Below are 27,049 nucleotides of genomic sequence, written 5' to 3'. Positions count from 1 at the left end.
TCACAGGACACTGCAAATGAGCAGTCAACAACTGATTATGAGTGTTAAGTTTGTGCTGGTCTTTGTCTTCTTCCAGTTCTTCTGCTGTGAGTGACTTTACCCAGTGGATAAGGTTGTCACGGATTGATGTGCATTGAGAAAATATTTGTGTAGAGAAAAGAGAGACGTAAGACATAGTTGGTCCCTTGAGATTATTTCAGTGAAAGAAAAACTTATTATTATTATTTCCATATTATTATGGAAATTCATAATTTACTGAGAGAGTTGGTCAACTGAGTAAAGAATAAAGACAAAAAGAAATTTTATAAGGGAAGAGAACAGAGAAAATTCATGTTTCCAGTGAATCTTGTTTCAATTTATTGGGTAAACTGATTTTCTGTCAGATAACAAAAGGAAATTTCAAGTAAGTCTGTCCTTAGTGGGTAGGGGGATGTGAAAGAAGACAATTTCAGTTGTATATGTTTTCATCATGGAGAAGTTTTGCTCTCATAGGGGACACATATCTGTCTCTCTTGTAATGCCTGTTAGTGTCCATAAATATCTCCCAAGTTTAGGAGGGCCAGGTCTGCACTGTTTCCTCAGTACAGTTTTTGTATTTTTCAGTCAGTTAGGCCAGACTCTAGAGTGGGGCTACAGGAGAGAGCTGAATAAACTGAGACTAGGGCACCCGTGTCTGTTAAAGCTCTGGGAGGCCTGCAGGTCGGGTACTTCATGAAATTTGTTGCTTAGTAAGGATACATGGGGTTTGTACTTCAAGCATGGAAACACTGGTAGGAGAGAAGTACTACCTTTAAGTGGCTTGTGGGGAGCAAACATAGACATTTTATTATTTGAGGCTAATTTAAAAATGAGCCTGTTCCTTTTTCATTCAGTCCCTGTCCCCTTTTGAGATCATTTAAATACTGACAATTTTAATTCAGTTTAATTTATTAAAATAAAAGTTCAAGAAAGGAAACTTTTATAAATTCTATTATAAAATTGTCAATCTTGAACTTGAAGATTTGAAATCTAATTAATATTTTGGTGTGCGTTATTTGTGTGATAGACTCATCGGCAAAATGAGAACACTGGCCTACATACCACCACCAGTTGGATATTATGGGAAGTAAACATTGGTAGGGGTCTCACAGAAGGATTTTCCTTCTAGTAGAAGAAAATTGTTGACATTTGTACTATTTTTTCCCTCCTGCCCTTTCTTTATCTAATTGCCTAAATCATAAAAGTTCATCTGTTGTCCTTTCAGGAAAGGAAGGCATTTTCTTTCTTTTTACTTATTTATTTAAAAATATTTTTTAGTTGTAGATGGACAAAATATCTTTATTTATTTCTATGTGGTGCTGAGGATTGAACCTAGTGCCTCACACGAGCGAGGCAGATGCTCTACCACTGAGCTATTGCCCAAGCCCAGAGGCATTTTTTAAATTGCTTTTGTGTTAAGACATTTCAGCTAAGTTCTGTACTTTCATTAGACTCCCTTGAAAGCATTTGCCAGCATCTTTGGCAGAAGGACCCACAGTCAATAATTCTTGCTTTGATGTGGCTGTTAAACACTTGGATTAGTGATTTCATATTAATGGTAGAAATATTTATGATTCAACAAAGTGTTTTAACTTTGAAAAGGTGATAATGTGGGACAATGATTATATCGGGGAACACATATGATTTGATTAAATTCCTTCTTATTTACCACTTTTGCATAGTATATATTGCTATATGTTCAGATTTCCTATGGTATACAAAAGAGATTAAATCCTACACATGGAAAAGAAAACCCTTTTTGCACTTGAGGAAAAAAAGCATAAAAGAGACAAGCTAGGTAATAAGATCAACTTTTATTGAATTTTATACCTTGCACAATTTTTAATCCAATGTGATTTTTTTGAATGCTAAGAAAACAGACTTCCAGTAGAAGAATAATATGGGAAGATGTGCTGAGCCATGGTGTGATATAGTGGCTCTGGCCTCCAAAAGAATGATTTAGCATATTTACTTCCTTAGATACTTTTCAGAAAAATTCATATATTAATTGAGAGAGGATCTAACATTTAAAGTTTTGAAAAAAAGAATCCTTATTTCAACTACACATTCTTAATAGTTTTGCAAATTTAGATTTGAATGATATTAATTTCCTTAATATTTTCTAAATATAAGGTTTAAAAGGTCTAGAGAATAAAAAGAAACTATCACCAAAGTAATGAAAGAGTATAGCATATTTCAAATAGATAAGAAACATCTATGAAAGTAATTGGTAAACTTTCTAGAACAAAGTGTTAATAGGTTCTTTCTCCTACTACTTGGTTTAATTCTATTTAAAGTGATTGCTTACTGATTTCTCATTCATAATAATAGTATCCTGGGGACTGAATGAACCCCAGCTGTCTTGATATATCACTTGAACAGTTATGCATTTCTGGCTCTCTATTACTGCCTAATATACTGGATCTCATATATTGTATTCCATATCCAGGTGATTTTCTATTTTCATACCTCTTTGTTAATTCCACAGGACTGCATTTTTCACTAATGAATCTAGCTTGAGATTTGCCAAATCCTGACTGACCATATTCATATGCACCACTACCATAACTGCCATGCCTCCAACCTATACCTGATCCATAGTGACGACTTTCACTGATAAATGAGGGAAAATAATTAACTTCAGAACTGTGATGATCACCACAAGATTCTACTCCTGAACTATGATCTGATTCAGGATGAATGGGAAAATGATCACCTTGATTTCCTGTATCATATTCTGATATTTCAGGAGAAGAATCAGACAACTGCTGATCCTTCATCACTCCTTGATAATAAAGAGACTCTCTGGGGCTATCAGTAGAATGGATGGGTACAGACTCATGTGATGAAACAGACCTTCCATGGGCAGATGGGGATTGCCTGGCCGAGTCTTCTGAGTGCCCTTCGCTGTCGCTGGCCTGACTGAGGCTGGGTTCTCGGCGTCTGTCGCCCCGGGAGGTGGACTGCCCCTGCCCCGCGCCGTGGCGCCGGGAGCTGTCCGCTGAGTGCTCGCGGTGGGTTTCCTGCCCTGCCCTGGGGCCTGTTCTTGCGTGCCCGTGGGCAGATTCAGCCTGCCTGCAAGAGGAGCCTGTGCCTGAGTGCCTGGTGCTGTCCGCTGCCTGCTGGTGGCCGTGGGCTTGTCTGCTTGCACTGGTGGATCCTGACTGGCCGCGGGAAGACCCGGACCGTCCCTGGGAGGCCTGCTGGCTGTGATGGGACCCGGAGTGCCCGGTACTGTCCCGTGCCTGCTCCTGGCGGGATCCCTGTCCTCCCCGTCTACTGCCGGATGCTGAGTGCCCCTGAGCAGTGAACTCACCCTCATCGGACTCGGAGTGCCCAGAGCTGTCTCGGGCCTGCTCGTGGCGGGATCCCTGTGTTCGGCCGGAGCTGGTTCCGGTCCTTCCACGGGAGGAGTCGACGTGTCTGCCGGTGGACGTCTGCCTGTCCTGGGAGGCCCCGTGTCTGGAACTGTCCCGTGCTTGCTCCTGGCGGGAGCTCTGTGTTGCCCTGGCACCGGACTGGCCCTGTCTGCTGGCGGACTCGGACCGTTCTTGAGTGTCTACCCGGTACAGGCGAGACCCGGAGTGCCTGGACCTCTCCCCGGACCGGCCAGTGGTGGATTCCTGGCGGTGGCCCTGTCGGGACCCGGACCGGCCGTGGCCTACGTCGGACTGACTCTCTGAGTCTTGCGACAGGCCTTCGCTGTCACTGGCCTCGCTGTGTCCGCGGCCACTGGCCTCAGAGGAGGTTTGCGGGTGCCTGGAGCTGTCTGGCCCCTGCTGGTGACGGCTCCCCTGTCCTCCCCTCGAGCTGGAGGCTGACTGCCCGTGAGCGGTGTCCGACTGCGTGTGTCTAGGAGTCTGTCCCTGACGCGACCCGGTGTCCCTGGAGCTGTCTCGTGCGTGGCCCTGGGTAGATCCCTGCTGGGTCCTCGGCGTGGACCCGGACCTTCCGTGGGCGGATGGGGATTGCCTGGCCAAGTCTTCTGAGTGCCCTTCGCTGTCGCTGGCCTGACTGAGGCTGGGTTCTCGGCGTCTGTCGCCCCGGGAGGTGGACTGCCCCTGCCCCGCGCCGTGGCGCTGGGAGCTGTCCGCTGAGTGCTCGCGGTGGGTTTCCTGCCCTGCCCTGGGGCCTGTTCTTGCGTGCCCGTGGGCAGATTCAGCCTGCCTGCGAGAGGAGCCTGTGCCTGAGTGCCTGGTGCTGTCCGCTGCCTGCTGGTGGCCGTGGGCTTGTCTGCTTGCACTGGTGGATCCTGACTGGCCGCGGGAAGACCCGGACCGTCCCTGGGAGGCCTGCTGGCGGTGATGGGACCCGGAGTGCCCGGTGCTGTCCCGTGCCTGCTCCTGGCGGGATCCCTGTCCTCCCCGTCTACTGCCGGATGCTGAGTGCCCCTGAGCAGTGAACTCACCCTCGTCGGACTCGGAGTGCCCAGAGCTGTCTCGGGCCTGCTCGTGGCGGGATCCCTGTGTTCGGCCGGAGCTGGTTCCGGTCCTTCCACGGGAGGAGTCGACGTGTCTGCCGGTGGACGTCTGCCTGTCCTGGGAGGCCCCGTGTCTGGAACTGTCCCGTGCTTGCTCCTGGCGGGAGCTCTGTGTTGCCCTGGCACCGGACTGGCCCTGTCTGCTGGCGGACTCGGACCGTTCTTGAGTGTCTACCCGGTACAGGCGAGACCCGGAGTGCCTGGACCTCTCCCCGGACCGGCCAGTGGTGGATTCCTGGCGGTGGCCCTGTCGGGACCCGGACCGGCCGTGGCCTACGTCGGACTGACTCTCTGAGTCTTGCGACAGGCCTTCGCTGTCACTGGCCTCGCTGTGTCCGCGGCCACTGGCCTCAGAGGAGGTTTGCGGGTGCCTGGAGCTGTCTGGCCCCTGCTGGTGACGGCTCCCCTGTCCTCCCCTCGAGCTGGAGGCTGACTGCCCGTGAGCGGTGTCCGACTGCGTGTGTCTAGGAGTCTGTCCCTGACGCGACCCGGTGTCCCTGGAGCTGTCTCGTGCGTGGCCCTGGGTAGATCCCTGCTGGGTCCTCGGCGTGGACCCGGACCTTCCGTGGGCGGATGGGGATTGCCTGGCCGAGTCTTCTGAGTGCCCTTCGCTGTCGCTGGCCTGACTGAGGCTGGGTTCTCGGCGTCTGTCGCCCCGGGAGGTGGACTGCCCCTGCCCCGCGCCGTGGCGCCGGGAGCTGTCCGCTGAGTGCTCGCGGTGGGTTTCCTGCCCTGCCCTGGGGCCTGTTCTTGCGTGCCCGTGGGCAGATTCAGCCTGCCTGCGAGAGGAGCCTGTGCCTGAGTGCCTGATGCTGTCCGCTGCCTGCTGGTGGCCGTGGGCTTGTCTGCTTGCACTGGTGGATCCTGACTGGCCGCGGGAAGACCCGGACCGTCCCTGGGAGGCCTGCTGGCGGTGATGGGACCCGGAGTGCCCGGTGCTGTCCCGTGCCTGCTCCTGGCGGGATCCCTGTCCTCCCCGTCTACTGCCGGATGCTGAGTGCCCCTGAGCAGTGAACTCACCCTCGTCGGACTCGGAGTGCCCAGAGCTGTCTCGGGCCTGCTCGTGGCGGGATCCCTGTGTTCGGCCGGAGCTGGTTCCGGTCCTTCCACGGGAGGAGTCGACGTGTCTGCCGGTGGACGTCTGCCTGTCCTGGGAGGCCCCGTGTCTGGAACTGTCCCGTGCTTGCTCCTGGCGGGAGCTCTGTGTTGCCCTGGCACCGGACTGGCCCTGTCTGCTGGCGGACTCGGACCGTTCTTGAGTGTCTACCCGGTAAAGGCGAGACCCGGAGTGCCTGGACCTCTCCCCGGACCGGCCAGTGGTGGATTCCTGGCCGTGGCCCTGTCGGGACCCGGACCGGCCGTGGCCTACGTCGGACTGACTCTCTGAGTCTTGCGACAGGCCTTCGCTGTCACTGGCCTCGCTGTGTCCGCGGCCACTGGCCTCAGAGGAGGTTTGCGGGTGCCTGGAGCTGTCTGGCCCCTGCTGGTGACGGCTCCCCTGTCCTCCCCTCGAGCTGGAGGCTGACTGCCCGTGAGCGGTGTCCGACTGCGTGTGTCTAGGAATCTGTCCCTGACGCGACCCGGTGTCCCTGGAGCTGTCTCGTGCGTGGCCCTGGGTAGATCCCTGCTGGGTCCTCGGCGTGGACCCGGACCTTCCGTGGGCCGATGGGGATTGCCTGGCCGAGTCTTCTGAGTGCCCTTCGCTGTCGCTGGCCTGACTGAGGCTGGGTTCTCGGCGTCTGTCGCCCCGGGAGGTGGACTGCCCCTGCCCCGCGCCGTGGCGCCGGGAGCTGTCCGCTGAGTGCTCGCGGTGGGTTTCCTGCCCTGCCCTGGGGCCTGTTCTTGCGTGCCCGTGGGCAGATTCAGCCTGCCTGCGAGAGGAGCCTGTGCCTGAGTGCCTGGTGCTGTCCGCTGCCTGCTGGTGGCCGTGGGCTTGTCTGCTTGCACTGGTGGATCCTGACTGGCCGCGGGAAGACCCGGACCGTCCCTGGGAGGCCTGCTGGCGGTGACGGGACCCGGAGTGCCCGGTGCTGTCCCGTGCCTGCTCCTGGCGGGATCCCTGTCCTTCCCGTCTACTGCCGGATGCTGAGTGCCCCTGAGCAGTGAACTCACCCTCGTCGGACTCGGAGTGCCCAGAGCTGTCTCGGGCCTGCTCGTGGCGGGATCCCTGTGTTCGGCCGGAGCTGGTTCCGGTCCTTCCACGGGAGGAGTCGACGTGTCTGCCGGTGGACGTCTGCCTGTCCTGGGAGGCCCCGTGTCTGGAACTGTCCCGTGCTTGCTCCTGGCGGGAGCTCTGTGTTGCCCTGGCACCGGACTGGCCCTGTCTGCTGGCGGACTCGGACCGTTCTTGAGTGTCTACCCGGTACAGGCGAGACCCGGAGTGCCTGGACCTCTCCCCGGACCGGCCAGTGGTGGATTCCTGGCCGTGGCCCTGTCGGGACCCGGACCGGCCGTGGCCTACGTCGGACTGACTCTCTGAGTCTTGCGACAGGCCTTCGCTGTCACTGGCCTCGCTGTGTCCGCGGCCACTGGCCTCAGAGGAGGTTTGCGGGTGCCTGGAGCTGTCTGGCCCCTGCTGGTGACGGCTCCCCTGTCCTCCCCTCGAGCTGGAGGCTGACTGCCCGTGAGCGGTGTCCGACTGCGTGTGTCTAGGAGTCTGTCCCTGACGCGACCCGGTGTCCCTGGAGCTGTCTCGTGCGTGGCCCTGGGTAGATCCCTGCTGGGTCCTCGGCGTGGACCCGGACCTTCCGTGGGCCGATGGGGATTGCCTGGCCGAGTCTTCTGAGTGCCCTTCGCTGTCGCTGGCCTGACTGAGGCTGGGTTCTCGGCGTCTGTCGCCCCGGGAGGTGGACTGCCCCTGCCCCGCGCCGTGGCGCCGGGAGCTGTCCGCTGAGTGCTCGCGGTGGGTTTCCTGCCCTGCCCTGGGGCCTGTTCTTGCGTGCCCGTGGGCAGATTCAGCCTGCCTGCGAGAGGAGCCTGTGCCTGAGTGCCTGGTGCTGTCCGCTGCCTGCTGGTGGCCGTGGGCTTGTCTGCTTGCACTGGTGGATCCTGACTGGCCGCGGGAAGACCCGGACCGTCCCTGGGAGGCCTGCTGGCGGTGATGGGACCCGGAGTGCCCGGTGCTGTCCCGTGCCTGCTCCTGGCGGGATCCCTGTCCTCCCCGTCTACTGCCGGATGCTGAGTGCCCCTGAGCAGTGAACTCACCCTCGTCGGACTCGGAGTGCCCAGAGCTGTCTCGGGCCTGCTCGTGGCGGGATCCCTGTGTTCGGCCGGAGCTGGTTCCGGTCCTTCCACGGGAGGAGTCGACGTGTCTGCCGGTGGACGTCTGCCTGTCCTGGGAGGCCCCGTGTCTGGAACTGTCCCGTGCTTGCTCCTGGCGGGAGCTCTGTGTTGCCCTGGCACCGGACTGGCCCTGTCTGCTGGCGGACTCGGACCGTTCTTGAGTGTCTACCCGGTACAGGCGAGACCCGGAGTGCCTGGACCTCTCCCCGGACCGGCCAGTGGTGGATTCCTGGCCGTGGCCCTGTCGGGACCCGGACCGGCCGTGGCCTACGTCGGACTGACTCTCTGAGTCTTGCGACAGGCCTTCGCTGTCACTGGCCTCGCTGTGTCCGCGGCCACTGGCCTCAGAGGAGGTTTGCGGGTGCCTGGAGCTGTCTGGCCCCTGCTGGTGACGGCTCCCCTGTCCTCCCCTCGAGCTGGAGGCTGACTGCCCGTGAGCGGTGTCCGACTGCGTGTGTCTAGGAGTCTGTCCCTGACGCGACCCGGTGTCCCTGGAGCTGTCTCGTGCGTGGCCCTGGGTAGATCCCTGCTGGGTCCTCGGCGTGGACCCGGACCTTCCGTGGGCGGATGGGGATTGCCTGGCCGAGTCTTCTGAGTGCCCTTCGCTGTCGCTGGCCTGACTGAGGCTGGGTTCTCGGCGTCTGTCGCCCCGGGAGGTGGACTGCCCCTGCCCCGCGCCGTGGCGCCGGGAGCTGTCCGCTGAGTGCTCGCGGTGGGTTTCCTGCCCTGCCCTGGGGCCTGTTCTTGCGTGCCCGTGGGCAGATTCAGCCTGCCTGCGAGAGGAGCCTGTGCCTGAGTGCCTGGTGCTGTCCGCTGCCTGCTGGTGGCCGTGGGCTTGTCTGCTTGCACTGGTGGATCCTGACTGGCCGCGGGAAGACCCGGACCGTCCCTGGGAGGCCTGCTGGCGGTGATGGGACCCGGAGTGCCCGGTGCTGTCCCGTGCCTGCTCCTGGCGGGATCCCTGTCCTTCCCGTCTACTGCCGGATGCTGAGTGCCCCTGAGCAGTGAACTCACCCTCGTCGGACTCGGAGTGCCCAGAGCTGTCTCGGGCCTGCTCGTGGCGGGATCCCTGTGTTCGGCCGGAGCTGGTTCCGGTCCTTCCACGGGAGGAGTCGACGTGTCTGCCGGTGGACGTCTGCCTGTCCTGGGAGGCCCCGTGTCTGGAACTGTCCCGTGCTTGCTCCTGGCGGGAGCTCTGTGTTGCCCTGGCACCGGACTGGCCCTGTCTGCTGGCGGACTCGGACCGTTCTTGAGTGTCTACCCGGTACAGGCGAGACCCGGAGTGCCTGGACCTCTCCCCGGACCGGCCAGTGGTGGATTCCTGGCCGTGGCCCTGTCGGGACCCGGACCGGCCGTGGCCTACGTCGGACTGACTCTCTGAGTCTTGCGACAGGCCTTCGCTGTCACTGGCCTCGCTGTGTCCGCGGCCACTGGCCTCAGAGGAGGTTTGCGGGTGCCTGGAGCTGTCTGGCCCCTGCTGGTGACGGCTCCCCTGTCCTCCCCTCGAGCTGGAGGCTGACTGCCCGTGAGCGGTGTCCGACTGCGTGTGTCTAGGAGTCTGTCCCTGACGCGACCCGGTGTCCCTGGAGCTGTCTCGTGCGTGGCCCTGGGTAGATCCCTGCTGGGTCCTCGGCGTGGACCCGGACCTTCCGTGGGCGGATGGGGATTGCCTGGCCGAGTCTTCTGAGTGCCCTTCGCTGTCGCTGGCCTGACTGAGGCTGGGTTCTCGGCGTCTGTCGCCCCGGGAGGTGGACTGCCCCTGCCCCGCGCCGTGGCGCCGGGAGCTGTCCGCTGAGTGCTCGCGGTGGGTTTCCTGCCCTGCCCTGGGGCCTGTTCTTGCGTGCCCGTGGGCAGATTCAGCCTGCCTGCGAGAGGAGCCTGTGCCTGAGTGCCTGGTGCTGTCCGCTGCCTGCTGGTGGCCGTGGGCTTGTCTGCTTGCACTGGTGGATCCTGACTGGCCGCGGGAAGACCCGGACCGTCCCTGGGAGGCCTGCTGGCGGTGATGGGACCCGGAGTGCCCGGTGCTGTCCCGTGCCTGCTCCTGGCGGGATCCCTGTCCTTCCCGTCTACTGCCGGATGCTGAGTGCCCCTGAGCAGTGAACTCACCCTCGTCGGACTCGGAGTGCCCAGAGCTGTCTCGGGCCTGCTCGTGGCGGGATCCCTGTGTTCGGCCGGAGCTGGTTCCGGTCCTTCCACGGGAGGAGTCGACGTGTCTGCCGGTGGACGTCTGCCTGTCCTGGGAGGCCCCGTGTCTGGAACTGTCCCGTGCTTGCTCCTGGCGGGAGCTCTGTGTTGCCCTGGCACCGGACTGGCCCTGTCTGCTGGCGGACTCGGACCGTTCTTGAGTGTCTACCCGGTACAGGCGAGACCCGGAGTGCCTGGACCTCTCCCCGGACCGGCCAGTGGTGGATTCCTGGCCGTGGCCCTGTCGGGACCCGGACCGGCCGTGGCCTACGTCGGACTGACTCTCTGAGTCTTGCGACAGGCCTTCGCTGTCACTGGCCTCGCTGTGTCCGCGGCCACTGGCCTCAGAGGAGGTTTGCGGGTGCCTGGAGCTGTCTGGCCCCTGCTGGTGACGGCTCCCCTGTCCTCCCCTCGAGCTGGAGGCTGACTGCCCGTGAGCGGTGTCCGACTGCGTGTGTCTAGGAGTCTGTCCCTGACGCGACCCGGTGTCCCTGGAGCTGTCTCGTGCGTGGCCCTGGGTAGATCCCTGCTGGGTCCTCGGCGTGGACCCGGACCTTCCGTGGGCGGATGGGGATTGCCTGGCCGAGTCTTCTGAGTGCCCTTCGCTGTCGCTGGCCTGACTGAGGCTGGGTTCTCGGCGTCTGTCGCCCCGGGAGGTGGACTGCCCCTGCCCCGCGCCGTGGCGCCGGGAGCTGTCCGCTGAGTGCTCGCGGTGGGTTTCCTGCCCTGCCCTGGGGCCTGTTCTTGCGTGCCCGTGGGCAGATTCAGCCTGCCTGCGAGAGGAGCCTGTGCCTGAGTGCCTGGTGCTGTCCGCTGCCTGCTGGTGGCCGTGGGCTTGTCTGCTTGCACTGGTGGATCCTGACTGGCCGCGGGAAGACCCGGACCGTCCCTGGGAGGCCTGCTGGCGGTGATGGGACCCGGAGTGCCCGGTGCTGTCCCGTGCCTGCTCCTGGCGGGATCCCTGTCCTCCCCGTCTACTGCCGGATGCTGAGTGCCCCTGAGCAGTGAACTCACCCTCGTCGGACTCGGAGTGCCCAGAGCTGTCTCGGGCCTGCTCGTGGCGGGATCCCTGTGTTCGGCCGGAGCTGGTTCCGGTCCTTCCACGGGAGGAGTCGACGTGTCTGCCGGTGGACGTCTGCCTGTCCTGGGAGGCCCCGTGTCTGGAACTGTCCCGTGCTTGCTCCTGGCGGGAGCTCTGTGTTGCCCTGGCACCGGACTGGCCCTGTCTGCTGGCGGACTCGGACCGTTCTTGAGTGTCTACCCGGTACAGGCGAGACCCGGAGTGCCTGGACCTCTCCCCGGACCGGCCAGTGGTGGATTCCTGGCCGTGGCCCTGTCGGGACCCGGACCGGCCGTGGCCTACGTCGGACTGACTCTCTGAGTCTTGCGACAGGCCTTCGCTGTCACTGGCCTCGCTGTGTCCGCGGCCACTGGCCTCAGAGGAGGTTTGCGGGTGCCTGGAGCTGTCTGGCCCCTGCTGGTGACGGCTCCCCTGTCCTCCCCTCGAGCTGGAGGCTGACTGCCCGTGAGCGGTGTCCGACTGCGTGTGTCTAGGAGTCTGTCCCTGACGCGACCCGGTGTCCCTGGAGCTGTCTCGTGCGTGGCCCTGGGTAGATCCCTGCTGGGTCCTCGGCGTGGACCCGGACCTTCCGTGGGCGGATGGGGATTGCCTGGCCGAGTCTTCTGAGTGCCCTTCGCTGTCGCTGGCCTGACTGAGGCTGGGTTCTCGGCGTCTGTCGCCCCGGGAGGTGGACTGCCCCTGCCCCGCGCCGTGGCGCCGGGAGCTGTCCGCTGAGTGCTCGCGGTGGGTTTCCTGCCCTGCCCTGGGGCCTGTTCTTGCGTGCCCGTGGGCAGATTCAGCCTGCCTGCGAGAGGAGCCTGTGCCTGAGTGCCTGGTGCTGTCCGCTGCCTGCTGGTGGCCGTGGGCTTGTCTGCTTGCACTGGTGGATCCTGACTGGCCGCGGGAAGACCCGGACCGTCCCTGGGAGGCCTGCTGGCGGTGACGGGACCCGGAGTGCCCGGTGCTGTCCCGTGCCTGCTCCTGGCGGGATCCCTGTCCTCCCCGTCTACTGCCGGATGCTGAGTGCCCCTGAGCAGTGAACTCACCCTCGTCGGACTCGGAGTGCCCAGAGCTGTCTCGGGCCTGCTCGTGGCGGGATCCCTGTGTTCGGCCGGAGCTGGTTCCGGTCCTTCCACGGGAGGAGTCGACGTGTCTGCCGGTGGACGTCTGCCTGTCCTGGGAGGCCCCGTGTCTGGAACTGTCCCGTGCTTGCTCCTGGCGGGAGCTCTGTGTTGCCCTGGCACCGGACTGGCCCTGTCTGCTGGCGGACTCGGACCGTTCTTGAGTGTCTACCCGGTACAGGCGAGACCCGGAGTGCCTGGACCTCTCCCCGGACCGGCCAGTGGTGGATTCCTGGCCGTGGCCCTGTCGGGACCCGGACCGGCCGTGGCCTACGTCGGACTGACTCTCTGAGTCTTGCGACAGGCCTTCGCTGTCACTGGCCTCGCTGTGTCCGCGGCCACTGGCCTCAGAGGAGGTTTGCGGGTGCCTGGAGCTGTCTGGCCCCTGCTGGTGACGGCTCCCCTGTCCTCCCCTCGAGCTGGAGGCTGACTGCCCGTGAGCGGTGTCCGACTGCGTGTGTCTAGGAGTCTGTCCCTGACGCGACCCGGTGTCCCTGGAGCTGTCTCGTGCGTGGCCCTGGGTAGATCCCTGCTGGGTCCTCGGCGTGGACCCGGACCTTCCGTGGGCGGATGGGGATTGCCTGGCCGAGTCTTCTGAGTGCCCTTCGCTGTCGCTGGCCTGACTGAGGCTGGGTTCTCGGCGTCTGTCGCCCCGGGAGGTGGACTGCCCCTGCCCCGCGCCGTGGCGCCGGGAGCTGTCCGCTGAGTGCTCGCGGTGGGTTTCCTGCCCTGCCCTGGGGCCTGTTCTTGCGTGCCCGTGGGCAGATTCAGCCTGCCTGCGAGAGGAGCCTGTGCCTGAGTGCCTGGTGCTGTCCGCTGCCTGCTGGTGGCCGTGGGCTTGTCTGCTTGCACTGGTGGATCCTGACTGGCCGCGGGAAGACCCGGACCGTCCCTGGGAGGCCTGCTGGCGGTGATGGGACCCGGAGTGCCCGGTGCTGTCCCGTGCCTGCTCCTGGCGGGATCCCTGTCCTCCCCGTCTACTGCCGGATGCTGAGTGCCCCTGAGCAGTGAACTCACCCTCGTCGGACTCGGAGTGCCCAGAGCTGTCTCGGGCCTGCTCGTGGCGGGATCCCTGTGTTCGGCCGGAGCTGGTTCCGGTCCTTCCACGGGAGGAGTCGACGTGTCTGCCGGTGGACGTCTGCCTGTCCTGGGAGGCCCCGTGTCTGGAACTGTCCCGTGCTTGCTCCTGGCGGGAGCTCTGTGTTGCCCTGGCACCGGACTGGCCCTGTCTGCTGGCGGACTCGGACCGTTCTTGAGTGTCTACCCGGTACAGGCGAGACCCGGAGTGCCTGGACCTCTCCCCGGACCGGCCAGTGGTGGATTCCTGGCCGTGGCCCTGTCGGGACCCGGACCGGCCGTGGCCTACGTCGGACTGACTCTCTGAGTCTTGCGACAGGCCTTCGCTGTCACTGGCCTCGCTGTGTCCGCGGCCACTGGCCTCAGAGGAGGTTTGCGGGTGCCTGGAGCTGTCTGGCCCCTGCTGGTGACGGCTCCCCTGTCCTCCCCTCGAGCTGGAGGCTGACTGCCCGTGAGCGGTGTCCGACTGCGTGTGTCTAGGAGTCTGTCCCTGACGCGACCCGGTGTCCCTGGAGCTGTCTCGTGCGTGGCCCTGGGTAGATCCCTGCTGGGTCCTCGGCGTGGACCCGGACCTTCCGTGGGCGGATGGGGATTGCCTGGCCGAGTCTTCTGAGTGCCCTTCGCTGTCGCTGGCCTGACTGAGGCTGGGTTCTCGGCGTCTGTCGCCCCGGGAGGTGGACTGCCCCTGCCCCGCGCCGTGGCGCCGGGAGCTGTCCGCTGAGTGCTCGCGGTGGGTTTCCTGCCCTGCCCTGGGGCCTGTTCTTGCGTGCCCGTGGGCAGATTCAGCCTGCCTGCGAGAGGAGCCTGTGCCTGAGTGCCTGGTGCTGTCCGCTGCCTGCTGGTGGCCGTGGGCTTGTCTGCTTGCACTGGTGGATCCTGACTGGCCGCGGGAAGACCCGGACCGTCCCTGGGAGGCCTGCTGGCGGTGATGGGACCCGGAGTGCCCGGTGCTGTCCCGTGCCTGCTCCTGGCGGGATCCCTGTCCTCCCCGTCTACTGCCGGATGCTGAGTGCCCCTGAGCAGTGAACTCACCCTCGTCGGACTCGGAGTGCCCAGAGCTGTCTCGGGCCTGCTCGTGGCGGGATCCCTGTGTTCGGCCGGAGCTGGTTCCGGTCCTTCCACGGGAGGAGTCGACGTGTCTGCCGGTGGACGTCTGCCTGTCCTGGGAGGCCCCGTGTCTGGAACTGTCCCGTGCTTGCTCCTGGCGGGAGCTCTGTGTTGCCCTGGCACCGGACTGGCCCTGTCTGCTGGCGGACTCGGACCGTTCTTGAGTGTCTACCCGGTACAGGCGAGACCCGGAGTGCCTGGACCTCTCCCCGGACCGGCCAGTGGTGGATTCCTGGCCGTGGCCCTGTCGGGACCCGGACCGGCCGTGGCCTACGTCGGACTGACTCTCTGAGTCTTGCGACAGGCCTTCGCTGTCACTGGCCTCGCTGTGTCCGCGGCCACTGGCCTCAGAGGAGGTTTGCGGGTGCCTGGAGCTGTCTGGCCCCTGCTGGTGACGGCTCCCCTGTCCTCCCCTCGAGCTGGAGGCTGACTGCCCGTGAGCGGTGTCCGACTGCGTGTGTCTAGGAGTCTGTCCCTGACGCGACCCGGTGTCCCTGGAGCTGTCTCGTGCGTGGCCCTGGGTAGATCCCTGCTGGGTCCTCGGCGTGGACCCGGACCTTCCGTGGGCGGATGGGGATTGCCTGGCCGAGTCTTCTGAGTGCCCTTCGCTGTCGCTGGCCTGACTGAGGCTGGGTTCTCGGCGTCTGTCGCCCCGGGAGGTGGACTGCCCCTGCCCCGCGCCGTGGCGCCGGGAGCTGTCCGCTGAGTGCTCGCGGTGGGTTTCCTGCCCTGCCCTGGGGCCTGTTCTTGCGTGCCCGTGGGCAGATTCAGCCTGCCTGCGAGAGGAGCCTGTGCCTGAGTGCCTGGTGCTGTCCGCTGCCTGCTGGTGGCCGTGGGCTTGTCTGCTTGCACTGGTGGATCCTGACTGGCCGCGGGAAGACCCGGACCGTCCCTGGGAGGCCTGCTGGCGGTGATGGGACCCGGAGTGCCCGGTGCTGTCCCGTGCCTGCTCCTGGCGGGATCCCTGTCCTCCCCGTCTACTGCCGGATGCTGAGTGCCCCTGAGCAGTGAACTCACCCTCGTCGGACTCGGAGTGCCCAGAGCTGTCTCGGGCCTGCTCGTGGCGGGATCCCTGTGTTCGGCCGGAGCTGGTTCCGGTCCTTCCACGGGAGGAGTCGACGTGTCTGCCGGTGGACGTCTGCCTGTCCTGGGAGGCCCCGTGTCTGGAACTGTCCCGTGCTTGCTCCTGGCGGGAGCTCTGTGTTGCCCTGGCACCGGACTGGCCCTGTCTGCTGGCGGACTCGGACCGTTCTTGAGTGTCTACCCGGTACAGGCGAGACCCGGAGTGCCTGGACCTCTCCCCGGACCGGCCAGTGGTGGATTCCTGGCCGTGGCCCTGTCGGGACCCGGACCGGCCGTGGCCTACGTCGGACTGACTCTCTGAGTCTTGCGACAGGCCTTCGCTGTCACTGGCCTCGCTGTGTCCGCGGCCACTGGCCTCAGAGGAGGTTTGCGGGTGCCTGGAGCTGTCTGGCCCCTGCTGGTGACGGCTCCCCTGTCCTCCCCTCGAGCTGGAGGCTGACTGCCCGTGAGCGGTGTCCGACTGCGTGTGTCTAGGAGTCTGTCCCTGACGCGACCCGGTGTCCCTGGAGCTGTCTCGTGCGTGGCCCTGGGTAGATCCCTGCTGGGTCCTCGGCGTGGACCCGGACCTTCCGTGGGCGGATGGGGATTGCCTGGCCGAGTCTTCTGAGTGCCCTTCGCTGTCGCTGGCCTGACTGAGGCTGGGTTCTCGGCGTCTGTCGCCCCGGGAGGTGGACTGCCCCTGCCCCGCGCCGTGGCGCCGGGAGCTGTCCGCTGAGTGCTCGCGGTGGGTTTCCTGCCCTGCCCTGGGGCCTGTTCTTGCGTGCCCGTGGGCAGATTCAGCCTGCCTGCGAGAGGAGCCTGTGCCTGAGTGCCTGGTGCTGTCCGCTGCCTGCTGGTGGCCGTGGGCTTGTCTGCTTGCACTGGTGGATCCTGACTGGCCGCGGGAAGACCCGGACCGTCCCTGGGAGGCCTGCTGGCGGTGATGGGACCCGGAGTGCCCGGTGCTGTCCCGTGCCTGCTCCTGGCGGGATCCCTGTCCTCCCCGTCTACTGCCGGATGCTGAGTGCCCCTGAGCAGTGAACTCACCCTCGTCGGACTCGGAGTGCCCAGAGCTGTCTCGGGCCTGCTCGTGGCGGGATCCCTGTGTTCGGCCGGAGCTGGTTCCGGTCCTTCCACGGGAGGAGTCGACGTGTCTGCCGGTGGACGTCTGCCTGTCCTGGGAGGCCCCGTGTCTGGAACTGTCCCGTGCTTGCTCCTGGCGGGAGCTCTGTGTTGCCCTGGCACCGGACTGGCCCTGTCTGCTGGCGGACTCGGACCGTTCTTGAGTGTCTACCCGGTACAGGCGAGACCCGGAGTGCCTGGACCTCTCCCCGGACCGGCCAGTGGTGGATTCCTGGCCGTGGCCCTGTCGGGACCCGGACCGGCCGTGGCCTACGTCGGACTGACTCTCTGAGTCTTGCGACAGGCCTTCGCTGTCACTGGCCTCGCTGTGTCCGCGGCCACTGGCCTCAGAGGAGGTTTGCGGGTGCCTGGAGCTGTCTGGCCCCTGCTGGTGACGGCTCCCCTGTCCTCCCCTCGAGCTGGAGGCTGACTGCCCGTGAGCGGTGTCCGACTGCGTGTGTCTAGGAGTCTGTCCCTGACGCGACCCGGTGTCCCTGGAGCTGTCTCGTGCGTGGCCCTGGGTAGATCCCTGCTGGGTCCTCGGCGTGGACCCGGACCTTCCGTGGGCCGATGGGGATTGCCTGGCCGAGTCTTCTGAGTGCCCTTCGCTGTCGCTGGCCTGACTGAGGCTGGGTTCTCGGCGTCTGTCGCCCCGGGAGGTGGACTGCCCCTGCCCCGCGCCGTGGCGCCGGGAGCTGTCCGCTGAGTGCTCGCGGTGGGTTTCCTGCCCTGCCCTGGGGCCTGTTCTTGCGTGCCCGTGGGCAGATTCAGCCTGCCTGCGAGAGGAGCCTGTGCCTGAGTGCCTGGTGCTGTCCGCTGCCTGCTGGTGGCCGTGGGCTTGTCTGCTTGCACTGGTGGATCCTGACTGGCCGCGGGAAGACCCGGACCGTCCCTGGGAGGCCTGCTGGCGGTGATGGGACCCGGAGTGCCCGGTGCTGTCCCGTGCCTGCTCCTGGCGGGATCCCTGTCCTCCCCGTCTACTGCCGGATGCTGAGTGCCCCTGAGCAGTGAACTCACCCTCGTCGGACTCGGAGTGCCCAGAGCTGTCTCGGGCCTGCTCGTGGCGGGATCCCTGTGTTCGGCCGGAGCTGGTTCCGGTCCTTCCACGGGAGGAGTCGACGTGTCTGCCGGTGGACGTCTGCCTGTCCTGGGAGGCCCCGTGTCTGGAACTGTCCCGTGCTTGCTCCTGGCGGGAGCTCTGTGTTGCCCTGGCACCGGACTGGCCCTGTCTGCTGGCGGACTCGGACCGTTCTTGAGTGTCTACCCGGTACAGGCGAGACCCGGAGTGCCTGGACCTCTCCCCGGACCGGCCAGTGGTGGATTCCTGGCCGTGGCCCTGTCGGGACCCGGACCGGCCGTGGCCTACGTCGGACTGACTCTCTGAGTCTTGCGACAGGCCTTCGCTGTCACTGGCCTCGCTGTGTCCGCGGCCACTGGCCTCAGAGGAGGTTTGCGGGTGCCTGGAGCTGTCTGGCCCCTGCTGGTGACGGCTCCCCTGTCCTCCCCTCGAGCTGGAGGCTGACTGCCCGTGAGCGGTGTCCGACTGCGTGTGTCTAGGAGTCTGTCCCTGACGCGACCCGGTGTCCCTGGAGCTGTCTCGTGCGTGGCCCTGGGTAGATCCCTGCTGGGTCCTCGGCGTGGACCCGGACCTTCCGTGGGCGGATGGGGATTGCCTGGCCGAGTCTTCTGAGTGCCCTTCGCTGTCGCTGGCCTGACTGAGGCTGGGTTCTCGGCGTCTGTCGCCCCGGGAGGTGGACTGCCCCTGCCCCGCGCCGTGGCGCCGGGAGCTGTCCGCTGAGTGCTCGCGGTGGGTTTCCTGCCCTGCCCTGGGGCCTGTTCTTGCGTGCCCGTGGGCAGATTCAGCCTGCCTGCGAGAGGAGCCTGTGCCTGAGTGCCTGGTGCTGTCCGCTGCCTGCTGGTGGCCGTGGGCTTGTCTGCTTGCACTGGTGGATCCTGACTGGCCGCGGGAAGACCCGGACCGTCCCTGGGAGGCCTGCTGGCGGTGATGGGACCCGGAGTGCCCGGTGCTGTCCCGTGCCTGCTCCTGGCGGGATCCCTGTCCTCCCCGTCTACTGCCGGATGCTGAGTGCCCCTGAGCAGTGAACTCACCCTCGTCGGACTCGGAGTGCCCAGAGCTGTCTCGGGCCTGCTCGTGGCGGGATCCCTGTGTTCGGCCGGAGCTGGTTCCGGTCCTTCCACGGGAGGAGTCGACGTGTCTGCCGGTGGACGTCTGCCTGTCCTGGGAGGCCCCGTGTCTGGAACTGTCCCGTGCTTGCTCCTGGCGGGAGCTCTGTGTTGCCCTGGCACCGGACTGGCCCTGTCTGCTGGCGGACTCGGACCGTTCTTGAGTGTCTACCCGGTACAGGCGAGACCCGGAGTGCCTGGACCTCTCCCCGGACCGGCCAGTGGTGGATTCCTGGCGGTGGCCCTGTCGGGACCCGGACCGGCCGTGGCCTACGTCGGACTGACTCTCTGAGTCTTGCGACAGGCCTTCGCTGTCACTGGCCTCGCTGTGTCCGCGGCCACTGGCCTCAGAGGAGGTTTGCGGGTGCCTGGAGCTGTCTGGCCCCTGCTGGTGACGGCTCCCCTGTCCTCCCCTCGAGCTGGAGGCTGACTGCCCGTGAGCGGTGTCCGACTGCGTGTGTCTAGGAGTCTGTCCCTGACGCGACCCGGTGTCCCTGGAGCTGTCTCGTGCGTGGCCCTGGGTAGATCCCTGCTGGGTCCTCGGCGTGGACCCGGACCTTCCGTGGGCCGATGGGGATTGCCTGGCCGAGTCTTCTGAGTGCCCTTCGCTGTCGCTGGCCTGACTGAGGCTGGGTTCTCGGCGTCTGTCGCCCCGGGAGGTGGACTGCCCCTGCCCCGCGCCGTGGCGCCGGGAGCTGTCCGCTGAGTGCTCGCGGTGGGTTTCCTGCCCTGCCCTGGGGCCTGTTCTTGCGTGCCCGTGGGCAGATTCAGCCTGCCTGCGAGAGGAGCCTGTGCCTGAGTGCCTGGTGCTGTCCGCTGCCTGCTGGTGGCCGTGGGCTTGTCTGCTTGCACTGGTGGATCCTGACTGGCCGCGGGAAGACCCGGACCGTCCCTGGGAGGCCTGCTGGCGGTGATGGGACCCGGAGTGCCCGGTGCTGTCCCGTGCCTGCTCCTGGCGGGATCCCTGTCCTTCCCGTCTACTGCCGGATGCTGAGTGCCCCTGAGCAGTGAACTCACCCTCGTCGGACTCGGAGTGCCCAGAGCTGTCTCGGGCCTGCTCGTGGCGGGATCCCTGTGTTCGGCCGGAGCTGGTTCCGGTCCTTCCACGGGAGGAGTCGACGTGTCTGCCGGTGGACGTCTGCCTGTCCTGGGAGGCCCCGTGTCTGGAACTGTCCCGTGCTTGCTCCTGGCGGGAGCTCTGTGTTGCCCTGGCACCGGACTGGCCCTGTCTGCTGGCGGACTCGGACCGTTCTTGAGTGTCTACCCGGTACAGGCGAGACCCGGAGTGCCTGGACCTCTCCCCGGACCGGCCAGTGGTGGATTCCTGGCCGTGGCCCTGTCGGGACCCGGACCGGCCGTGGCCTACGTCGGACTGACTCTCTGAGTCTTGCGACAGGCCTTCGCTGTCACTGGCCTCGCTGTGTCCGCGGCCACTGGCCTCAGAGGAGGTTTGCGGGTGCCTGGAGCTCTCTGGCCCCTGCTGGTGACGGCTCCCCTGTCCTCCCCTCGAGCTGGAGGCTGACTGCCCGTGAGCGGTGTCCGACTGCGTGTGTCTAGGAGTCTGTCCCTGACGCGACCCGGTGTCCCTGGAGCTGTCTCGTGCGTGGCCCTGGGTAGATCCCTGCTGGGTCCTCGGCGTGGACCCGGACCTTCCGTGGGCCGATGGGGATTGCCTGGCCGAGTCTTCTGAGTGCCCTTCGCTGTCGCTGGCCTGACTGAGGCTGGGTTCTCGGCGTCTGTCGCCCCGGGAGGTGGACTGCCCCTGCCCCGCGCCGTGGCGCCGGGAGCTGTCCGCTGAGTGCTCGCGGTGGGTTTCCTGCCCTGCCCTGGGGCCTGTTCTTGCGTGCCCGTGGGCAGATTCAGCCTGCCTGCGAGAGGAGCCTGTGCCTGAGTGCCTGGTGCTGTCCGCTGCCTGCTGGTGGCCGTGGGCTTGTCTGCTTGCACTGGTGGATCCTGACTGGCCGCGGGAAGACCCGGACCGTCCCTGGGAGGCCTGCTGGCGGTGATGGGACCCGGAGTGCCCGGTGCTGTCCCGTGCCTGCTCCTGGCGGGATCCCTGTCCTCCCCGTCTACTGCCGGATGCTGAGTGCCCCTGAGCAGTGAACTCACCCTCGTCGGACTCGGAGTGCCCAGAGCTGTCTCGGGCCTGCTCGTGGCGGGATCCCTGTGTTCGGCCGGAGCTGGTTCCGGTCCTTCCACGGGAGGAGTCGACGTGTCTGCCGGTGGACGTCTGCCTGTCCTGGGAGGCCCCGTGTCTGGAACTGTCCCGTGCTTGCTCCTGGCGGGAGCTCTGTGTTGCCCTGGCACCGGACTGGCCCTGTCTGCTGGCGGACTCGGACCGTTCTTGAGTGTCTACCCGGTACAGGCGAGACCCGGAGTGCCTGGACCTCTCCCCGGACCGGCCAGTGGTGGATTCCTGGCGGTGGCCCTGTCGGGACCCGGACCGGCCGTGGCCTACGTCGGACTGACTCTCTGAGTCTTGCGACAGGCCTTCGCTGTCACTGGCCTCGCTGTGTCCGCGGCCACTGGCCTCAGAGGAGGTTTGCGGGTGCCTGGAGCTGTCTGGCCCCTGCTGGTGACGGCTCCCCTGTCCTCCCCTCGAGCTGGAGGCTGACTGCCCGTGAGCGGTGTCCGACTGCGTGTGTCTAGGAGTCTGTCCCTGACGCGACCCGGTGTCCCTGGAGCTGTCTCGTGCGTGGCCCTGGGTAGATCCCTGCTGGGTCCTCGGCGTGGACCCGGACCTTCCGTGGGCCGATGGGGATTGCCTGGCCGAGTCTTCTGAGTGCCCTTCGCTGTCGCTGGCCTGACTGAGGCTGGGTTCTCGGCGTCTGTCGCCCCGGGAGGTGGACTGCCCCTGCCCCGCGCCGTGGCGCCGGGAGCTGTCCGCTGAGTGCTCGCGGTGGGTTTCCTGCCCTGCCCTGGGGCCTGTTCTTGCGTGCCCGTGGGCAGATTCAGCCTGCCTGCGAGAGGAGCCTGTGCCTGAGTGCCCGGCGCTTCCCGTTGACTGCTCTTTGTCTTGTGTGTGTCGTGTTGTTTTTGATTCTTCTCTTGCATTGTCAGGCCTATACTGTGTGTTTTCTTGAGTCTCCCTGTCCGTATTTCTGTCATGTCTAATGCTTTCTCTTGTGTTCTTGTGTGCATGAGTGTGTTTTTTATTTGCACCCAATGTACTATGTGTGTTTGATTCTTGAGAATATTTTTGTCTTTCACTGTCGTTACTGATAGTGTTTTCTCTTATCTCTCTGACTTCAGATGAGTTAGACCTCTTTTTGTTCTTTACCTTTGTATCATGGTGTTTTTGTCTATGTTCTCTTTCTGTACGTTTGCTTGAGTCACTTCTTCCAAGCTCTCCAGACCTTGTCCTATGTTTGTTTTTCCCTTTTCCTGTTGCGCCTTTGGATCTTGACTTTCTATCTGTTCTTGAATGCCTCGATGTTCTTTTTCTTTCAATTTCCACATCTTCTTCTCCATCCTCTGTTTCATTTTCATCAAGATGACTATGCCTTTTTCCTTTTGAACTTGATTTTCGGTAATTTTGACTCTTTGTGGAGTCATAATATGCTTGAGCCAGCTTGAATACCATCAGCAGAAATTCTGTGAAATCTATTTTTTCGTTGTGGTCTATATCTAGCATTTCCATGAAGACATCTGCCATGTCAGGGTCATCTGGATTCTGTAAGGAGAAATGATAGAAGGAGATTGTCATATTATTCCCATTGTCAGCTACGGAAATCAGCATGCATTTTCGTTATATGAACGCTTTTTATGAAAAAACGAAACCAGAGTCTTAGTTGTTTTCTGTGATGTTTTTACCTCATCTTTACTTAGGTAAATTTTGTAGATACTGTGTTTTAGGTAAGTTTTAAAGAGTTAGTATGAAAGAATTTAAAGTTTTGATGTGATAAATGTGTGTTTTTATTATTTAAGAGTCATGATTTTAAATCACAGTTCATGTTTTAAGAAATACCCTGTTATTAAACTTGATTTGGGAAGAACAATATATAGAGTAACAAATTGGCATTCATTTTTTAGAAGGAAAGATGTTTGTTTCTTTCACTTTGTGTGTTTGTGCATGTACATGCAGTTTACTTAAAGGTAAATGAAAAAAATTTCTACCTCTTTGAAATAAGACTAACTCAGATTCACTTACAAATTAAATGGTTCAAAAAACATTCAGGACAATACTTCGTTAGATCATTGCTGAAGATCAGGAAAGTTCTATTATGGTCTTATCACATAGCTCTTACTTTCAGAATTTGCTGAAACTCTGTTTCCAGAAGTTCCTTCAGCTCTTTTTTGCTCAGAGTTTCAGTTTCTTTATCTGTTTCTGAATATTTTTGGAATAGATCAATGATGGCAATGATGTTTTCCATGATGGTAGACATCTTTAGGCAGTATATGTGAACCTAGAAAGAAGAAATAAAAGTTTACTTATACTTCATTTTTTAAAAAATTGTTTTAATTATTATAGTGATTTTCCACATTTTAAACCTATAGCCCTTATGTAGTCTATCTTTGTAAACGAATGCTGATCATGAAATCTCTTTACTGTCCACCTAGAATTTCATCTACGTAGAATCAAGAAAGAATTTGACAGATTTCCTAAGACTGCTAATTTCTGGGACTTGAACCCATTTGCAACAGTAGTTTTGTAGCTTTATAGACCTTTTTATGCTCAACGTAAGATAATCCCCTTGTTTTAATGGCTGTTGCTCATACAAGATTTAGAAAAACTCACTAGAGTATTTACTAGAATAATTAGCTGAAAATCAATGATCAGAAGCTGATTTTCACTTGGTATGTTTGCATACACCTTTAATCCCAGCAGCGTGGAAGGCTGAGGAAGATTGTAGGTTCAAAGCCAGCCACCAGCAACTTAGTGAGGCCCTTAGCAACTTAGTAAGACCCCATCTCAAAAATAAAAAAGACTAGGGATGTGACTCGATGGTTGAGTACCACTGGGCTCAAGCCCTGGTTACCCACCCCCAAAAGATGATTTTTATAAACAGTAAAGTTGCTGAGAAATGCAATTTGCCCGCTGTCAAGGCAAAAACTGAATATTCAATTTACCTTTTTTAAAAACATTTTGTAAAGTTTAAACTATTTTTAATTGGATAGTGTGACTTCAGTAGCTTTTTAATGTTAAAACAAATTTGGTTTTGATTTGTTTTTATTTTACCATTTAAGAAATAACGTGCAGTTATATCATTGATGGTCAAAAAATTAATAAATGTCTCAATAAGTGTAAATAGACATTGATTTTAAGAAATAGTTACAATGACTATATTAAAAACAGGTGAATCTAAAATAGTATAGAAAGCAATGTGAAAGACACGAATGTATATGTAGTAATCAGAATTAAAGTAATTGTGGGCCTTGGATTCTTGGTAAGAGGAAATAGATATTGATCAATTTTAACTGGTTAAATCAAATGTACATTTTGGTAAGTTTGTTCACTACAAGAATAGAATTTAAATCTTCTAAACTATTTTAGAGGAGAAGAGGAAATAAAAGCTCCAGTAATTCAATATAAGTCAGGAAAGAAGAAAAAGAAAAGAAAGAAGGAGAAAACATAAAAGAAGCATGATTAATATAAAGTATGAAATAAATTAGTAGAATTATATATACTTTTATTATTAATTTTAATGTATGTAAAGAAGACCAGATTTTGGCTTTGTGGAAGATTATAAAGACTGAATTTTTAAAATACAGTTATGTGCCTTGTAAAATTTAATATTTTTTTCAGCCATTCTTATTTATGATGGTATTTAAGACCATATCCAAAAATCATTACAATACAAACATTACACAGATTGTTTCAGAGAAAATAAAAAGAGGAAACATTAACTTCTCAATTCATTAAAAATCTCAGAACCATATTAAAAGAAATGAAATTTTCAGTATATTTTTTCCCAAAAATATAGGTACAATAATCTGAAAGGAAATAATAGTAAGCATCGTTCGATGTTTTATTAGAGGAATTTGCAACACTCCTAAGTAAGTTTTATTTCAAAAAATTCAAGTTTGATTTAATATTGGAAAACCAATCAACTACAGAGCTAAAGTAATGGTGAAATTATATAAACCTCTCGAGATTTAAAAATAAATAAATAAACCTTTAAATTCAACATTAATTCTGATTTATAAACAAAACACATCAATTATGTCTGAAAATGTTATAGCAAAAATCATATTTAATGGTAAAATGTAGAAAATTTCACCTCCAGGTTTGGGAATGAGACTTAATATACCTGATTTCATCCTGTTCAGCCCTGGGATAACGGTCTTAGCCATAGCAATAAAGAAAAACAATTAAAAAGAGAGTAATTAGAAAAGAAGTAATAAAACTGTCCTTAATTACAGAATGATATTTTTGTATGTGGAAAATCAAAAAGAATGTATAGCTAAACTCTTAGAATAAGTAAAATTATCAGTGTTACTGACTATAAGATAAATATACAAAGACCAATTATACTTCTACATAATAGTAAAACAGTGAAATAAGAAAGGATACTATTTATAAAAACATAAAAAATAGAAAATTTCTAGAAATCTAATGAAAGATCTGTACACAGATGGTGAATATAGAAGAATAGACCTTATTTGTGGATTGAAAGCTTCAATATTGTTAAAATATCAGATCTCCTGAAATTTATTTACAGAGGCAATAAAATTACATTTAAAATCCCTGAAGTTTTTAAAAGTAAAGATTGATAAGATGATTTCTAAAATTGATATGAAAATGAAGAGAACTAAGATTAGATATAACAATCTTGGAAAAGTTGAAGGATATACCAGATAGTAATGTGTATTATAAAGGGAGACAATATGGCATTGGTCCATGGCTAAACAAAAGGAACAATGTAAGTTAGTAGTCCAAAATCAGACCCTGTATCACTCTGGGCTTTTGTTTTATGACACAGATGGTGGTTCAGTCAGTAGGGAAAGTGTAACTTCTGAGTAGATTGTTCTGGGTTAAGAGAATTTCCATATGGAATAAAAATAGATCTTACATAAAAGATATAGATTACCTTCAAGACCTCAGGGTAGGTAAATACTTCTTAATAGAACTCGAAGTACTATTCATAAAATGATTAGAAAGTTGGACTGCATTAAAAGTAGGATTGTCTTTTCATTTAAAAATTACCTTTAAAGGAGAGAAGGACAAGCCATAGAGTGGAAGACATAAATAGCACATATAACCAATAAAGTGCTTTGTCTTGAATATAAAAATAACTCATATAAATAAATAAATACAGATAGCCAACAGAAAATTGGGTCTCTGCCACAGGAACTTTACAGAAAAGAATATCCAAGTGGCCAATAAATATATAAGTTTTCAGCCTTGTTAATCACTAGGGAGATACAAATTGAAATTATACTGTGGAACTACAGTATACCCACCAAAATGACTAAAAAGATAAAAAGGAAACTTGGCATCAGCAAATATTAGGATGTGGAGAACTGAGGTCTTTTATTTTCAGCTAAAGAGAGTATAAACTGGAAGAAACATTTTGAAAAATTTCTTGGTAATATCTGAGAACCAGCAGTTACTTCTATCATATTCCCCCCAAATCATATATACATGTAACTAAAAGTTTCACACAAAATGCTTATAGCTCTGTTATTTATAATACCTCTTCAAATAGAAACAACCCAAATAATTATCATTAGAAAAATGATAAATTAAGTTGTGGTATTTTCATGTACTATAATAGAGGTGGGACTAGGATGATAGTGGTGAAGGAGACAAATGGAAGTGGACTTGACATGTTGCTTAAGCAGAGCTGACTGGACATGGTAATGAATCAGTGTGGTGTAAAGACAGGGTATCAAAGATAAGTTAAAAGTTTTTGGATTCTACAAACAGATATTTCTCATGATTTTTTATTATTTCCATTTCTCACCTAAACTACTATAGTCTATCAACTTAATCCCACTTTTGCATTCCTATAACCCTGTTTTCCACATAGCAATTTAGTGATCTTTTAGAAACATTACATTATTTTACTCATCCTGATTAATCCCCTCTAGTGACTTTTCGTGTATTTAAAATAATGTATAGAGGCTGGGGTTGTAGCTCAGTGGTAGAGCACTTGCCTAGCACGTGTGAGATACTGGGTTCGATCCTCAGCACCACATAGAAATAAATAAATAAAATAAAGGTATTGTGTCCATCTGCAACTAAAAATATTTTTAAAAATAAAATAATATATCCACTCTATTATGCCCACCACCTTAATTTGGGACTGGGATTTGAACCAAGGATGCTTAAGCACTGAGTCGAATGCCTAGCCATTTTTATTTTTTTGAGACAGGGTCTCGATAAGTTTCTGAGGCTAGCCTTGAATT

At 57.7% G+C, this 27,049-nt stretch overlaps 1 protein-coding gene across 1 annotated transcript; it reads right to left on the bottom strand.

The window, feature by feature from the left end:
- On the bottom strand, nucleotides 1-23,082 carry Flg (filaggrin). The gene is made up of 21 exons (XM_071618662.1): nucleotides 22,945-23,082; nucleotides 22,278-22,370; nucleotides 21,054-21,227; nucleotides 20,553-20,927; nucleotides 19,279-20,498; nucleotides 18,870-18,981; nucleotides 17,755-18,743; nucleotides 17,309-17,637; nucleotides 16,185-17,242; nucleotides 15,979-16,130; nucleotides 15,571-15,762; nucleotides 15,125-15,453; nucleotides 11,587-15,058; nucleotides 11,203-11,289; nucleotides 9,019-11,085; nucleotides 7,927-8,901; nucleotides 6,175-7,809; nucleotides 5,743-5,877; nucleotides 3,559-5,625; nucleotides 2,875-3,441; nucleotides 1-10 (listed from the first exon to the last, which is right to left on the bottom strand). The coding sequence occupies exons 1-21, from the start codon at nucleotides 23,080-23,082 to the stop codon at nucleotides 1-3; spliced, it is 16,176 nt and encodes a 5,391-aa protein (XP_071474763.1).
- Nucleotides 23,083-27,049: the final 3,967 nt, after the last annotated feature.

This window comes from Marmota flaviventris, chromosome 10 (genome assembly GCF_047511675.1).
Source record: "Marmota flaviventris isolate mMarFla1 chromosome 10, mMarFla1.hap1, whole genome shotgun sequence".
NCBI lineage: Eukaryota > Metazoa > Chordata > Mammalia > Rodentia > Sciuridae > Marmota > Marmota flaviventris.
This window is presented reverse-complemented; position numbering and strand designations above follow the sequence as displayed.